Source organism: Muntiacus reevesi, chromosome 18 (genome assembly GCF_963930625.1).
Source record: "Muntiacus reevesi chromosome 18, mMunRee1.1, whole genome shotgun sequence".
In the NCBI taxonomy this organism is placed as follows: Eukaryota; Metazoa; Chordata; class Mammalia; order Artiodactyla; family Cervidae; genus Muntiacus; species Muntiacus reevesi.
In genome coordinates, this window is record NC_089266.1 from 27,334,207 (window position 1) to 27,349,657 (window position 15,451).

A 15,451-nucleotide genomic window follows, 5' to 3' on the forward strand; every position below is an offset into this window, starting at 1 on the left:
CCTGGAGGGGTGGGGGACACACCCTCCGAACAGCATCTCTGCCTGGCTTACTAGGAACCGCTTGAGGTGTGTGAGCAACCCATACGCAGGGCAGAAACGGGGTGAAGGGGCAGGGCCCATCCTCACGGGAACAGCCTGGGGCAGCAGAGCTGGGGCAGGTCGAGGCTGTCCTTAGTGCGCTTGAGTATAAGTGACGGGACTGGCTAGATGTAGGCGGCCAGTGGCCTGGGCAAGGGGGCTTCTCACTTTGTCCTGGAGGCCCCCAAGCAGGCAGCCACACCTTGGTTTGGCAGGGACCAAAGAATTAACATTCAGCACACCTGCTTGGCTTGGAGTTCCCTCCTGGCTATGGCCGGGACAGATGGCACCTCTGGGGCTTTGCTTCGCCTGCTCTGCCACCATGGGGAGGGGCTTTTGCCTGGTGCGGCTCCCCTGGGGCCCTCTCCTCTGCATCCTAACACTGTCACATCACTTCTCACTGCCCTCATGTCCTCTGACTGGCTGCTGTCCTGTCTGAGGCCTGCTCTCTGGTCCTGAGCTGCTCCTGGTGCTAGACCGAATCCCTGTATTGTGGTGCAGAACAGAGCCCCAGATGGTCAGGACACCAGCCACCATACCCAGGGGGCGGCTGCTGGAAGCCTGACTGAGAGGCCTCAGGGTGGGTGTCCTGACCAGTCCTGGCCCTGAAGTAGTCTTTGGACTGGCCCCAGAGCCTCCCCAGTGTTTCTCAAATGGTGAGCTGTGTCGAGCAAGTGTGGAGGGATGACTGGTTGAACCGCTAGTGACTGACACCAGGCCCAGCTGCCAAGGTCCCGCCTGCCCCTTGGCTGGGAGTCCGGACCAGGCTCACCGGGATGCCTTTGCTGTCCCAGCTGTAGGACTACAGGGACCTGAGCTGAAAAGGCCCCACTTTACAGTCACCTGAGGCGGACTCCCCCAGACCCCTGGCAGGCGGCACTTCTTCCCTCTTCTGACCTCTCGTGCCCAGCCCAGCCTGCAGCATGCAACTGGCCTGACTCACTGGCCCCTGCACCTCAAGGCCATCGTGGGGCTTTCTGGTCCTGAGGTCGGTTGAAAGAGCTCTCGTTCTACATGTGAGCGGGTCTGTCCTCTAAACCTAGCAGGACACTTGGGACAGGCACCTCGGTGCGCAGCCAGCCCAGGCACCGGCGAGAGTTCCCGTGGTTCCCAGGCGCTCCCACGCCGCCTGGCTTCCTGCGCTCGCTCGCTCGCTCCCCCGCTGCAGCTGCTGCTGGCCTGCAGGAGACTCCACGGGAGCAGAGATGGCTCCACAGGGAGCTGGTCCCAGGGAGTTCCGCCTTCCTGAGGAAGGACCCCCGAGAGCCCCTTCTGCTGGTCCCTTCCCAAGGACGAGCTGGCCTCCGGGTTCCCCTCCGCTTCCTCATGAAGTTAGGCTTCAGGCTACTGGGCCCAGCGGCCCTTCACTTGCTGCCCTCGACTCTGCTGCTAGTCCAATGCAAGGGCAGCCACCTCCCTGTGAGATGTCTCAGGGGAAACAGGCCTCTGGCCTGGGGACACGTGGGCAGCTCACGAGGGTGCATCCACCAGGCGGATGTTCATGACGCGGGGACAGGACAGTCTCCCTCCTCAGTGATCGCCTTGGGTTTTTGCTCTAATTCTTGGGATGATTTTGATTTACCATATTTGATTTTTACCAGCAGTTCTTTCTGTTTATTCATTCTCCAGCCTTGTTTTCTTCCAGGTCTTGCCCCTCTCCACTCCTCCTGCTGTGTCGCTGTGACGTTACTCGCCCCTCCTCCGCCTGCTTCGCTCCCATCTCAGCTCCGTCTCCAGCCGTAGATGGCCTGATGATGCCGCCCGCCCTTTCACACGAAATCAACTTGCTTTGTTTTTAATTTGGGTTTTGATTCTTTTTACTGTTGGCAGAAACAATGTTAATTCGTGGGTCTTTTTCTTGCTAAATTTTGGACGCCCTGGGGTGGGGGCTGCATCCGATCTGCTGAGGCACGTGGTGAGGCCGGGGCGCCCAGGGTGCTGGCTGCCTTCCACCAGTCTGTGGCTCCAGAGGGGGCGCTGGCGTGTGAGGGCCATGTGTGTCAGTACGGCAGCCCGTGTGGCGTCTGCGGTGTGGGGCTGGGAGGCAGAGGGCAGGGCTGTGTCCAAGAGCTGCCCCATGTGGAGGTGGGAGAGGAAGTGAGGGCATTAGGTGAGCTGGCCGAACGAGGGGTGTGTGTGGCCAGCACCCCAAACGAGGGTGGCCCAGGAACTGGGGTGAGCTGGCGTGGGGTGCTGGCTGCAGGAGCCCCTCAGACTCCGGACCATGTCCCTTCAGGCTCTGGGGACCCTGTCTCCCCCCTCAGTGGCCTCGTGCCCTCTCTTGCAGGAGGTCCCAGGTAATAGAGAAGTTTGAGGCCCTGGACACAGAGAAGGCAGAGCACATGGAGACCAACTTGTCCGCCGGGCCCTCAGCCTCAACTGACACTCGACAAGGCCGCAGCGAGAAGAGGGCGTTTCCTAGGAAGCGGGTGAGCGTCCGGGCTCTGGGCAATAATGGGGCAGAGCAGACGGTGGGGACGGCAGCATATAGCCCCCCATACAGCCCACTCACATGTGGGTGCACTTCTGCCCAGCTTCCTGCTCGTTTCCTGGTCGTTTCTTGCGTCTCTCACCTTCTTCCCTGAGTGAACTTCTTGAGGGTGAGGCCCGTCTTCTGCATTTTCCTCTCAGAATTCCATCCATCTCTGCTCAGAGCTGCTCTCATGCGCCTTGGGTCCCAGGTCCTAACTAGAGCCGCTCTCTTCCTCTCTGAGGCCGTCTGGTCTCCTTCCTTGTCTTTTCTGGCCATGGCCACAGCCCTCGTTTCTCTCTGCTGAATCTCCAAGGTGGATTCCGCTTCTGAAACTCCTCTCCAGAGCCCCTACTTCTTGGGTTCCCGCTAAGTCCACCCTCTGTCTTCCTCCCGTTCTCTCTGGGCTCTCCTACTTGTTGCACAGAGCCCAGCTTCTTCCTTCTGTGAACCTCTGAGGCCCAGGGAGAGTGGGGACCAGGAGAGCCGAGTGGCTGGTACATCTGCAAGAAAAGCCTGCCCTGTTCACCAGAGCAGCTCAAGCCCCAGCAGGCAGTGGGAGGCTCAGGACCAGGAGTCTGGGCGTGGGTCCTATCTCCACGCAGGTCCTGTCCGTGGGGGCAGAGGTGCCAAGGCACCAGACAGCAGAGCCCCGCTCCTTGCCCACAACACGTCCCTGAAGCCCGCCCTCCTGCGGCTCTAGCGGACGAGGGACTGGCTGGTGCTGACGGGACTGCTCTCTGCCACAGGACCTCCCCAGCGAAGCTCCTCTCCCAGACGCCTCGGCCTCCCCCCTGTCTCCACACCGAAGAGCCAAGTCACTGGACAGGAGGTCCACGGAGTCCTCCCTGACGGTGAGCCCGGGCGCCTGTGCTCTGAGGCCTGGAGACGTCGCCCCTGCTGCTTGTCACAGGGCTCTGTCTGCTGGTGTCCGTGCTGGCTGCCCCCTGTGCACAGGCCGTCGTGTCTGTGTGAGAAGCAGATGATGTGTTTCTGCCCCTTCTCTGGGCTATGTGGGCATCCTGAGCTCTGAGATCTCCGGCTGAGGAGGCCGCCAGGACCGCAGAATTTTGGCTCTGGGGGTTGGGGCCACAGCACGAACCTCTGTTCTTCTCGTTTTGAGTGTTTGTCTCTGTGACGTCTTGGAGGCAGGAGCCCCCTTCCCGCTGGGCATGTCTCTTGTTTGTGGGGTCACCATGCAGGGAGCCTGGCCTTCGCTCCAGGGCATGGGAGCTGTGGCCATTGGGTGGAGGTAGGGAGTGGTCAGGCAGGTCTAATAGGACCACCGCCCCCTTGGGAGCCCTGAAAGGCAAGTCAGAGCCCCAGGAGTGAAGACAGCAGCTCACATAGGTTCCTCTTGCCTTTGTCTTTGGCCTCCTGAGGAACCAGGGCTGGTCCCACCCCTCCAGGCGTGGGGCCCCCAGCGGCTCCCGAGCTGGGCCAGAGCACACGCTCTCTCACCTGGAGTCTACACTTTGCAGCAGAGGCTCCAGGGCGCCCATGGCTGATGGGTGTCCTTCCCTGGGGCACATGTTCTCTTAACTCTCCTTGGGTCCTTGGACATTGCAGTGCTGCATCTCTGTTCACCTGGCCTTGCCCATGCCCACACATGAGACACCAGCCAGGCCCAGGGCTGCGAGGGCCCTCCGGGTGCTCTCAGGTGCTGTAAGCACCTGCTGTCCTGGCTCTGCTGCTTGTAGGGAAGCGGGGGTTCAGGGTCATCCTGGCAGGCCAGTGGCTGGAGGGTCCTGGCAGCTCACTGCTGCGTCGTGCTCACACCAGGTGCCATCAGTCTTCCCGTGGCTTTTATGAGACTCTCAGTCTCAGCCATCACTGCTCATCTTCCCTCCACGCGAGATGCCGGGTGGCTCTGTCTGGACTGTTCTCTGCTTCCTGGAGGCCCTGCTGTGCTGCTCATGGGCCGAGGGGGCCGCACCTGCGCCCGGTGTGCAACCTTGCCCTCCTTGGAGATGCACACCCCGAGAGTGGCTTGGGCAGCCCCTGCCAGGGCAAGGAGCCACATGTGCTCATCCAGCACGTGGAAAAGCCCCTTTCCTAGGGCCACTCATGGGGAGAGAAATGGCTGCCTCGTCATTCTGCTCTGCACAGAACCAGACACCAGGCTGCTTTTCTCTGAGCTGTTCTTTATTCCTCTTTCTTAGCCCGACCTGCTGAATTTCAAAAAAGGCTGGCTGACCAAGCAGTATGAGGATGGCCAGGTGAGTGGCTGGAACTGCCGTGGCCCCAGGCGCCAGGGAGCAGGTGCAAGGTCCAGCTGTCCCCGTGCATGTGTGAGCACTGGCCCTTGTCCACCACCTCCAGGACTGTGACCACGACCCCGTCTCCTCACAAATGGGGGTGTGGTGGGCAGCCTGCCTGCTGCCAGCATGTGGACTGCTCTCCCGCTCCTGGTGAGCATCAGCCTCAGGCCTGGGGATGTCCTTCAACATGAGCTTCCCGCCTGGCCACATTCTCCAGAGGTTTCCTGAGAGCCCAGGTTCCCCAAGGACAGGCTCCCTGATTGTGAGGTGGTGGGCAGCAGCCGAGATGCAGCCACAGACCTGGGAGGAGCTGGCAGACTTGAGCAGAAAGAGTGAGCCACTAGTGGCTGCTGGGGTGGAGACCAGGCCTCCTGGGAGGCAGGAGTAGCCTTGGGTCCCTCTGCGAGACCCCCGGACCCCCCTCCCTGCCCTCCTCTCTCTCTCCCCTCTGTATCCACCCCCTCGGCTCTGTCTGCAGACTCAGCGCCCTTGTCGTTCCTCACAGTGAAGACTGGGAAGTCTGGCTGGTTGTGATTGGGTCACCCCTGCTGGCAGCAGGTGGGCGCCCCTCTGGCTAGACAGCAGGTGGCCACAACTCACAGGCTGCCTCCTTGAGCTTGGGGGGCCTGGCTTCCCTCTGCCTGGCCCCCCTGTGGGTGGAGTGCCCACACCGCCTTGTCACCGGGGAGAAGGCATGTGCATGTGGCTGCCTGTGGCCTGAGCAGAGTCCTGTGTGTCCCAGCCAGAGGGGCCGCCCACTGTCTGTGTTCCCCCAGGACCCTGGCTGTGGAGCGCCTCAGAGCAGGAGTGTGGAGTTCAGTCTTGACTTTACCCCTTCTTTTTTAGTGGAAGAAGCACTGGTTTGTCCTTGCTGATCAAAGCCTGAGGTTCTACAGGGACTCTGTGGCTGAGGAGGTGAGTGTCTCAGGTCCATGCTGTGTGCTGATGGATGGCCCAGTCCAGCCCTGGGGCAGAGTCTGATGTTCCGGGACTGGCTTCTGCTGGAAGTAGGCTCTCCAGGCCCTGCTTCAGCACCTGGGATGGGGGAACTTCAGCAGCTTTTCTTGTCTGTGTTCTTTGAAAAACACTAAAAGATGTCTCATTTTAAAACTCAGGATGAACAGTTTTGTTCTTTCTATGATGAAAGTGAAAAAGGAGAGTGAAAAAGTTGGCTTAAAGCTCAACATTCAGAAAACTAAGATCATGGCATCCGGTCCCATCACTTCATGGCAAATAGATGGAGAAACAGTGGCTGACTTTATTTTTCTGGGCTCCAAAATCACTGCAGATGGTGACTGCAGCCATGAAATTAAAAGACGTTTACTCCTTGGAAGGAAAGTTATGACCAACCTAGACAGCATATAAAAAAACAGAGACATTACTTTGTCAACAAAGATCCGTCTGGTCAAGGCTGTGGTTTTTCCAGTGGTCATGCATGGATGTGAGAGTTGGACGATAAAGAAAGCTGAGCGCAGAAGAATTGATGCTTTTGAACTGTGGTATTGGAGAAGACTCTTGAGAGTCCCTTGGACTGCAAGGAGATCCAACCAGTCCATCCTAAAGGAGATCAGGCCTGGGTGTTGATTGGAAGGACTGGTGTTGAAGCTGAAGGTCCAATACTTTGGCCACCTGATGCGAAGAGCTGACTCATCTGAAAAGGCCCTGATGCTGGGAAAGATTGAGGGCAGGAGGAAAAGGGGACAACAGAGGATGAGATGGTTGGATGGCATCACCGACTTGATGGACGTTGGTTCTGGTGGACTCTGAGAGTTGGTGATGGACAGGGAGGCCTGGCGTGCTGCGGTTCATCGGGTTGCAAAGAGACATGACTGAGCGACTGAACTGAACACAGAAATATTGTGGTAAACTGTCTTGCAAAGAACCAAACTAATATATCTTATCCCTTGTTTTCTGGACAAGGATGGATGTGGCAGGTGAACTTGGCAGCCTGGTTGTGAGCCCTGGTTCCATGGTTGAACACCAAACAGAAGGGCTTTTTCTTCACCTACAAAAAAAACCTCCTCTTCTGAGTTTGGTATTCTGTTCCTGCACCTTTTCCCTTGCTTCCCACTCCAGGATTCTCCTCTGGAGGAATAGGAATGATGTTAGTGGTTCTTGTGCCTCTGTAAGCACAGGCAACAGAGGCTGGTGGGCAGGCAGATGGGGAGTAGCATGGGTTGCTGGGGTCACAGGAGCACACGCAAGTGCTGGGTTGTTCTCACAGTGTACTTTATGGACCCCTGGAGACCCATCCAGGGTTTTATAACAAAAATAGTGCTGTAAGACTATAGTGCCATTGACCTCGTCCCGTGTGCTAACATTATGCGTTAGCCAACCAGGCTGCAGGAGCAGATAGCCAGTGTGTCCTTCACTGCCACACGTTTACAGCCTTACAGAAAGGGCCTTGACAGGACAGGAGAGGTGCTGATTTATTAGTCTCAGCCTTCAACGCCCGCCGGAAGCTGGCAAAGTCTCTTGTGCTGGTTGTCCAGGCGTGACGCCACCTCATGGGGAGCACCCGCTGCAACCACGCTGCCCTCTGCCATCCCCCCTCCTCGTGGCCCATCATCTCTGCTTAAACACCAACACACAGATGCTCACTCGATTAAATGAACCGAGTCTCTTCCTTCAAGGAAAACAACTGACAGAACTGTTTTCAATGATTCAATTTGAACTTTTAAGAAAAACTGGAACTTTGAGAAACTTGTATTCATCATCGCTCACCTGACAGCATCCCTGAGCCTAGACTTTCCTGATGAAATAGGTAGTGATGACAACACACACAGCGTTTGCTCTGGAACAAGGAAACATCAGTGTCTAGGGACTCTCCCAGGAGACGGGACATGGTGTCACCAGGTCACGCGTGGGTCAGAGGTCCATTCACGGAGCAGGGCAGAACCGTGGGTTTTAACGTAATAGCAAGGACAGAAAGATTCCACTATGCAGTTCACCTTTAAGAAACTACCACTTGTCAAAGAATAGCCACAGCTGTCTGAAAAGACTTAAAATTCACCTCCCTTTTTCAGCCTGAGTGTGTGTGAGGACAGGCCCTCCTCATATACTTCAGCCAAAAGCTACCAGCAGACTGAATTCAGAGACCCATGTGAGAATCCAGGTATCCTCAGAAGTTAGGCATTAAAGGCAGATGCAAAAATCTTGTGCTGTTTTTTTTCCAAAGTTTTTTTGATGTGGACCATTTTTAAAGTCTTTACTGGATTTGTTACAATATTGCTTCTGTTTCATGTTTTGGGTTTTTTTGTTTTTTTTTTTTCTCATGTTTTGGTTTTGACCACAAGGCATGTAGGATCTTAGTTCTGCAACCAAGGATTGAACAAACACCCCCTGCATTGGAAGGCAAAGTTTTAACCACTGGACTGCCAGGGAAGTCCTGCTGGTTTTTTAAAATAATACTTTTTATTTATGAAATGGGTTTGTGCTCTTAATGAGTAAAAATTTTTGTTTTTCATTTTTTTTTTTCAGTTTCTAATATGGCAAACATCAATAGATAAAACACCCATGAACAAAAGCTCTTTGGGGCCCTCAGTTTTTAAGAGTGTAAAGGAGGTCTGAGAACCCTGGCCTGGATGTCCCTGGCAGGATGGGGGTGGGGGTGGTATGGATGCTTCTAGGTGGTGTGTGGTCGGCAGCACCTGCGAGAACACCTGTCCAGTAGCCAAAAACTCATGGGACACTGACCTTTACGTTCTAAATCTCTCACCTTCTCTGCAGGCAGCCGACTTGGATGGGGAAATTGACTTGTCTACGTGCTGTGATGTCACAGAGTACCCAGTGCAGAGAAACTATGGCTTCCAGATCCATGTGAGTAGGGTGGGGCTGGGCAGCAGGCGGGGTGTGAGGGGAGGGCTGTGGGCCTGATGGGTGGGCACCTCATCCTCTCCTTTTTTCTGTCCTGTAGCTCCTCACCCCATCCCCGTTCTGTGATCTCGGCAGAAAGCAGACGTCAGCATCTCCCCCTTGAGGCTGTCCAGAGCCTTTGTAGTAATAGGGTCTTTCTTTCAGTAGAACAGGGACAGCTGGAAAGAGGTGGGGTATGGGGAGTAAGAGTGAAGGTGTTGCTTCTTCAGCTTTCAAGGCACTAACTTCTCATACACTTACTCTTTGCTCATCGATGTAGCCACTCACCAGAGTCTTTCTGCCCCACAGTCTTGGGAAGGACTTCAATGGGCAAGGTGCTGTCCCATTCTCAAAAAAATTATTTGACTAGGCAGATGGAACAGTTTTCACTGGCCACTTCATCAAAGATGGGGGTTCAAGGACTATTCAGGGGTAGCCAGATGAGGTGAGGGCACAGACCCCTGGCTATGCCAGCTGGCTGATGCCCACTGCAAGTCTGAGGCTCCCCCGGACCCCCCACATGTCCGATAACTAGCCGGGAGGACTCAGAGCACAGGGAACACTCTCCTTAAAACTGTGGACACACTCTAGCAAAGGGTACAGACTGGGATCAGCCCGAGGAAGCACCTTGTGGAGAACTGCACTGAACAGGAAGCTTTCACATCCTTGGGGACAGTCTCCCTATTGGCGCTGACATTTGATAACACACAGAGCTTCCAGCCTGGGGAGCTTGCTCGGGCTTAGCCTGGCACCAGGCCCAAGTATGTCCAGAGTGTTCATAGCAGCTTCATAACCCATCAACTGGATCATTATCCATGTGGTCAGGCAAGCTCCAGCCCTTCCCCCAGAGGCCAGCTGACATTACACAGCCAGAGCATCTCCCTACCACACGCCTGGTCCTTCTGGCCTGGCTAGCCCCCACTCTGCACCACAGTGGTAAAGGGCAAAGGCCAGACCTGTCTTTGTGTACTGTGCTGTGTTTAGTCACTAGGTTTCCTGAACTGCAGGCGGAGTCTTTACTGACTAAACCATGAGGGAAGCCCAAACCTGTCTTTGGGAAAAGCTAATTCTTCCCTCCTGAGAGCCTGAGGTGTGCAATGGGCACCCAGCTGCCTGCCAGCTGCCTGCCAGCTGCCACCCTGGGCTCCCGGGCTGGGACTCCCCTCCTGACCTTTGGGCTTAGATTCAGCACATGGCAGTGACCAAGGTTAACCAAACTCAGAGGAGACCGAGTTCAGACCTGAAGGCCACTGAATTCATTAGAAGGAGAAATCCATTCCCCAGTCCATTGGGCTCCAGGGCATCTGGCAGGGCACTCCAGCTTTGACTTGGAGACTCCGATGATTCCCTGTGCCCCTGTCCTGCAGGAGGGAGAGGCATGCTCAGTGAGCCAGACCCCTAGCCACCTCTGCGGATGATGCTGGGGGTGGTGCCAAGTTCCTGCTCTCTGGGCCTCGTGCTGAGACCCCCCTCCCTCAGCCTCTCCCATCAAGAGCAACTCCTCTGGGAGGGACATCCTGGGGGTGAGTCCGTCCTGCAAGCCCTTCGGGGTCAGTGAGGGACACTCATGGCTAACGCCTCATCTTCTGTGCAGACGAAGGAGGGCGCCTTCACCCTCTCTGCCATGACGTCCGGAATCCGGAGGAACTGGATCCAGACCATCATGAAGCACGTCCACCCGACCTCTGCCCCGGACGTGACGAGGTGAGCCAGTCAGGTGCCCAGGAGACTCAGTGCAGCCGCCCTGTTACTCTGTCTGTTACTTGCACTGCACCACCCCCTGCCAGCCCTGCCCAGTGCATGAACTCCCTGGGGCCTGGGTGCAGGGCGTCTCCGGCCGCTGAGCCCTGGTTGGTCAAAGGCAGCACCAGATGCTGTGTCCACAGGTCACCTCAGCATTGCCTTTTCTTGGTCTTTGTGCCTCACTCCTGCATCTGCAGGATGTCTGTGCAACCAGGACAGATGTCCCTTTGGAGCTCTTGGTGCGGGGGGCGAAGCTGGGGATGTTCTCGTGTTGATAGCCATGCTCTGGGAAGGTCATCATTTGCCCCAAACTTTCCTCCTGCCCTGATGGTTAGAAACCTGCTGTTTTCATTTCACAAAAAGCAGACAGGACAGGATCTCTGCAAGTGGCTGGTTCTGTGACAGCCAGAACTCTTGCTGCCCTCACTTCCTGGCCTCAGAGCCTTCACTGGTCCTGAGAGTTTCTCCCTTACACTTTTCCCTCCTGTAGTCCCAGTGCTTCTCAAGTGCCTCTTGGGTTGGAGGCCATGCCCAGAGGGCGGCCCTCATGCCCACAGAGCACTCACATCTCCTCCTGGGGGTGGCTTCACACCTTTGCCAAGTCCTGCTTCCCACCTGGTCACCTACATTTTTGAACAGAGTCGGGAAGGGATCCTAAAGGGATTCTCCTTTCTACTTCTGTCCTGTGCTGACTCTATTCCTTTTTTCGTTAGATGAACAGAGTATTTGGTTGTTCCTGAGTCTGTAGGACCAGGAGCAGAGGCCAAGGCCCTCTCTGGGCTCTTTGAAGGACCCCGCGTCCAGCTCCAGGTGGGGGGATGTCACCCTTGGGTGTCACAGAGCAGGTGTGGGGCTTTGGCCTCAGAAGCAGTGTGGAGGACGTGCTCAGGCCCACGTGGCTCAGGACAGTTCCTCCCCTCCACGTCAGGGCCACAGCATTCTCCTGACAGGAAGAGGCTCCAGTGTCAGTGGTCTGAGCCAAGGTGCTTGCCTCACTGTGTGCTCTGTGTGGGGGCTTTTACACTTTGAGGAAAGTGCAGCTAGTGCAGCTAGGCCATGCCCCAGGAAGGTGTAGATGCTAGAAGTTGTAGCTCAATCCAAGTGCTGCAGCCCTGATCCGGTGGGGTCGCAGGGGCTTCCTCTCCAGAGAGAGCGGCAGAGAGGTGCTATGTCATCTTGGCCATCACACGCTTGGGGCCGTGGGCCAGCTTGCAGTTGGGTGTTGTTGAAAGTTCCATCCTGGAAAAATGTGTCCAGGCATGTGGTCCTGACCTGGAAGCCCCAGGACAGAGGGTGCTTCTTCCGGAGGTTCCTTATCTGTATTCCCTGGAGCCCCCCAGCCCTAGCCCTTGCCGCTCAGGGTGGGGGGGTCTCGGGGTCTTATCTTCAGACAGCCACATCTTAGGGTTGTGGGGGAGGGGGTGCACCCAGCTGCCAGGCAGGCAGGGGTGTCCTCCAGCGTCCGGCCCAGGTGGGCCACCCAGTCTTCTCAAGTCCTGACCAGTGAGCCCCTGTGTGGTGCTGGTTCATGGGAACCACCTGGGCCGGCCAGCTCACTGGCCCACAGGTGGTCCCAAGGTTGTCACACTGTGTTCCTTACCCGCTTATTGAAGGCCCACAAGCCTTGAGGAAAGTAGCTGCTCCCGTTCACTCTGTCACCGTCAGCCCAGCACACGCTTCCCTCCCATATGGCCTCGTTTGGATGGTGGCTGTGCCCAGCAAATCTGACAGGGCTCTCAGACCCTAGGATCGTCCAGCAGGAAACCTCTGGGCCGTCGTCTGTGGCTCCTTCTCTTCCGGCACGGCTCAGAGCCCCTTGGGGTTGCCTCCAGGGACCGCAGCCGAGCAGGAAAAGCACATAATGACAGCAGGGGCCGGGCCTGGTGGTGGGGGCCCCACCTGACCACTGTCTCTGGCCCCTGCAGCTCGCTGCCGCAGGTGAAGACCCGGAGCGGCTCCCCCTCGGAGGCAAGGCCGCTGGAGAAGCAGGACGGGGAGCTTGGGGAGCCCGACCCTGAGCAGAAGAGGAGCCGGGCGCGTGAGCGCAGGCGCGAGGGCCGCTCTAAGACCTTCGACTGGGCCGAGTTCCGCCCTATCCAGCAGGCCTTGGCCCAGGAGAGGGCTGGTGGCTCTCGGGCCGAGGCAGAACCCGGGGAGCTAGAGCGGGAGCGCGCACGACGACGGGAGGAGCGGCGCAAGCGCTTTGGGACGCCGGATGTGGAGGGGCCCAGTGCAGAGGATGCGGCCCTGCGCATGGAGGTCGACCGGGGCCTGGGGCCGCCCACTGCTGCTGAGCTCAGGACCCAGAATGTGCATGTGGAGATCGAGCAGCGCTGGCATCAGGTGGAGACCACCCCTCTCCGGGAGGAGAAGCAGGTGCCCATCGCCCCCCTGCACCTGTCCTCTGAGGATGGCAGCGACCGACTCACCACGCCCGAGCTGACCTCGCTGCTGGAGAAGGAGGTAGCCGCCAGGGCGGGTGGGCGGGCTGGCTGACTCCATGCAGCCCCCTTTCTTGGCCCCCTCTGTGCCCAAGAGTATAGGAACTGTGGGCCTAGGCCCAAGGGCTTGTAGACCCCTCAGCAAACCAGGCACACAGACAGGTCCCAGATAAGTACTGGGGGGAGGGCTGGGTCGGGGGAGGTGCACACCAGGCCTTTCCATAGACCAGAGGGGTGGGTACTGCCATTGAAAGCCAGTGGGGCCAGAGGTGGGGGTGGGGTGGGGTGTCTGTTTTACCTGCCCTGTTTCTGGGGTGCACTGGCGGAGAGGACAGTGAGCTGGCAGGCTCCTGTCTGGGCACAGCAGCCTGGCATCCTGGGTGAGCCCTGAGGGGTGTACATGGCCGGCCTGCCTGCTGATTCAGATGTGCTCTTTACTTTGGAGGCTGATGAAACCATAGGCTGGGTACCTGGCCTGCCTTCACCTCTCATCTTATTAGATTCATGAGGCTGATATTTACCACTAGCATCAACACTTTTCTATGCCTGTTAATACAATAAAAGAGGCAAAACAGAGTAAGTTAACAGTCCAAAATGAGATTGCTCTAAACAGCTGGACTGTAGGTCAGCAGGCCACACACACTGGACTCTGAGACTGTTTCAGACAGCAGGGTTTGATACGAAGGTCCCCATGCTAGTCAGCACAGCCTGCTGTGCACCCAGCTCCCCACTGACCAGGGCCCTGCAGCTAGAAAGGGGCAGCAGGCGACAGCTGGACTCACAGCTGCTAGGAGCCACATCCTCACCAACGTGATTTTATACAAAATCCATTGTGTCCAGCTGGTCGAAGGGGGTTCTGTAGGAACTGAGGTGTAGAGCCTGGCACAAGGCCTGCCTGGAGCAGCACAGGCCTGTTTGGCCATGCTGAGGACACCCAAAGGACCCAGTGGGCAGTCTTCCCTCAGACACAGGCATGGAGGCCTTGTTCCTGTAGGGCCTGGCCTGGTGCAGCCCCCAGCAGCTGGAAGCTAGTGGCGCCCATGCAGACTCGGCCTGAGCTGAACCGTTGGTGCAGTGTAGACCCGAGAAGTGCACCTGCCGGCGAGCTCCACCACTCTGTACCGGGAGGACCACGAGGGCCATGCTGCGCTGCCCCTGACCACTGCTGCCATCCTGCTTCACACGTATGTCTTTCTGCCCGCAGTTGGAGCAAAGCCAGAAGGAGGCCTCAGACCTTCTGGAACAGAACCGACTGCTGCAGGACCAGTTGAGGGTGGCTCTGGGCCGGGAGCAGAGCGCCCGGGAGGGCTATGTGTTGCAGGTAGGGCTGAGGGGCTGCCACCCTCTGGGCACCCACGGGCTTCATGTGCAGGACCCAGGCAGGCTAGGAATGTGCAAAAACCAGTGCCAGGCTCCAGGGCCCTCTGTTGCAGGAGCAGGCACTCTGGACAGTGTGCTTCTGCTGCTCATACAACATTGGGAGAATCTGATGAACCCTCTACAGCTAAGGCTCTTTTGTTTTTTAATAAAATAATTCTAGTTGTCTTTATCTTCAGCTTTCATAGAGCCCAACATATATTTATTAATCAATGTCACATGTTTGCAAGTCATTTCTAACTTCACAAGAAGAGCGTTAGTCTTATTTTACAGAAGACACTGAGGAACAGGCCTCCTTAGGATCCTCCCAGGTGCCTCCTTAGGATCTGCCTGTGGCAGAGCTAGGACTGGTCCCCTCCCCCAGCCATGTCTGTGCCCCACCCACGGGGCAGCCTGGGACTGTCCCCTTGCCTAGCAGCCCCACATCTTACTTTCTGACGAGCCTGAGGTTTGAGGGGGAAACACAGCTGCCCATTCCTGAGCCAAGAGTCCAGACCCATTGTCTCCCGCAGAGGTCTCTGTGCCAGAGTGCCGGCCGCCAGGTGGTTTCAGGGAGCCGTGGGTGTCTCACAGGCAGGAGGGCATCTGGGCAGGGCAGACTGGTGTGAACTGCGCGTCCCGCAGTGCTTCAGGCCCTGCTCCATTCTGGGGTCCAGCACTCCACTGCCCCCTTAGCAGATGTGTGGTGGGGAGAGGTAACAGACAGGTGAGCTTGAGCTCCAGGAAGGGCAAAGCTGGATGGTGGGGCTGAGAACGTAAGTCTCGTCATGCAAGGCTGAGGGCGCCGCAGTCCAGTCCGGGTCCTGCACCCCCTCCCCCAGCACAAGGTTCCTTGTCTGTGTAGACCAAGACACGGTCCCAGAGGGCACCCCTGACTCTCCAGGGCCCTGAGTTGCTGTGATACATCTCTGCATCTGCAGACCGCAGCACACTGGTTTCCTTGGTCCGGTGGACTTTTGGGACAGTCTGTCCTGCCCCTCTTCACAACACCCTCTGGTGGATGTTTTTTCTGCTTTCCTTTCCCCCCAGCTTTGGCCTCAGCCCTAGGCACCCCGTGTGCCCTGGACCCTCCTCCCAGCCCTTCAGCCGTAGTTGTTGCCATGCCCAGTTCAGACCCTGAGGCCCTGGGACCTAGTGTGGGGACACCCCTCTTTCCTGCACATGTCACTCCAGGACTTTCTGGGACATCTGTGCAGAGACCCTGCAGGTTTGGGGAGTTCCTTTTT

General features: G+C 57.3%; 1 protein-coding gene across 3 annotated transcripts in view; it reads left to right on the forward strand.

The window, feature by feature from the left end:
- The window catches only part of MPRIP (myosin phosphatase Rho interacting protein), a 93,855-nt gene that overhangs the window by 58,974 nt on the left and 19,430 nt on the right, over window positions 1-15,451 (forward strand). For all 3 annotated transcript variants that reach the window (XM_065909993.1, XM_065909991.1, XM_065909992.1), the window contains exons 8-15: window positions 2,366-2,507; window positions 3,298-3,402; window positions 4,711-4,767; window positions 5,656-5,724; window positions 8,539-8,628; window positions 10,259-10,368; window positions 12,333-12,870; window positions 14,053-14,169. In XM_065909993.1, coding sequence (XP_065766065.1) covers window positions 2,366-2,507; window positions 3,298-3,402; window positions 4,711-4,767; window positions 5,656-5,724; window positions 8,539-8,628; window positions 10,259-10,368; window positions 12,333-12,870; window positions 14,053-14,169 — 1,228 coding nt within the window. The remainder of the gene's footprint in view (window positions 1-2,365; window positions 2,508-3,297; window positions 3,403-4,710; window positions 4,768-5,655; window positions 5,725-8,538; window positions 8,629-10,258; window positions 10,369-12,332; window positions 12,871-14,052; window positions 14,170-15,451) is intronic.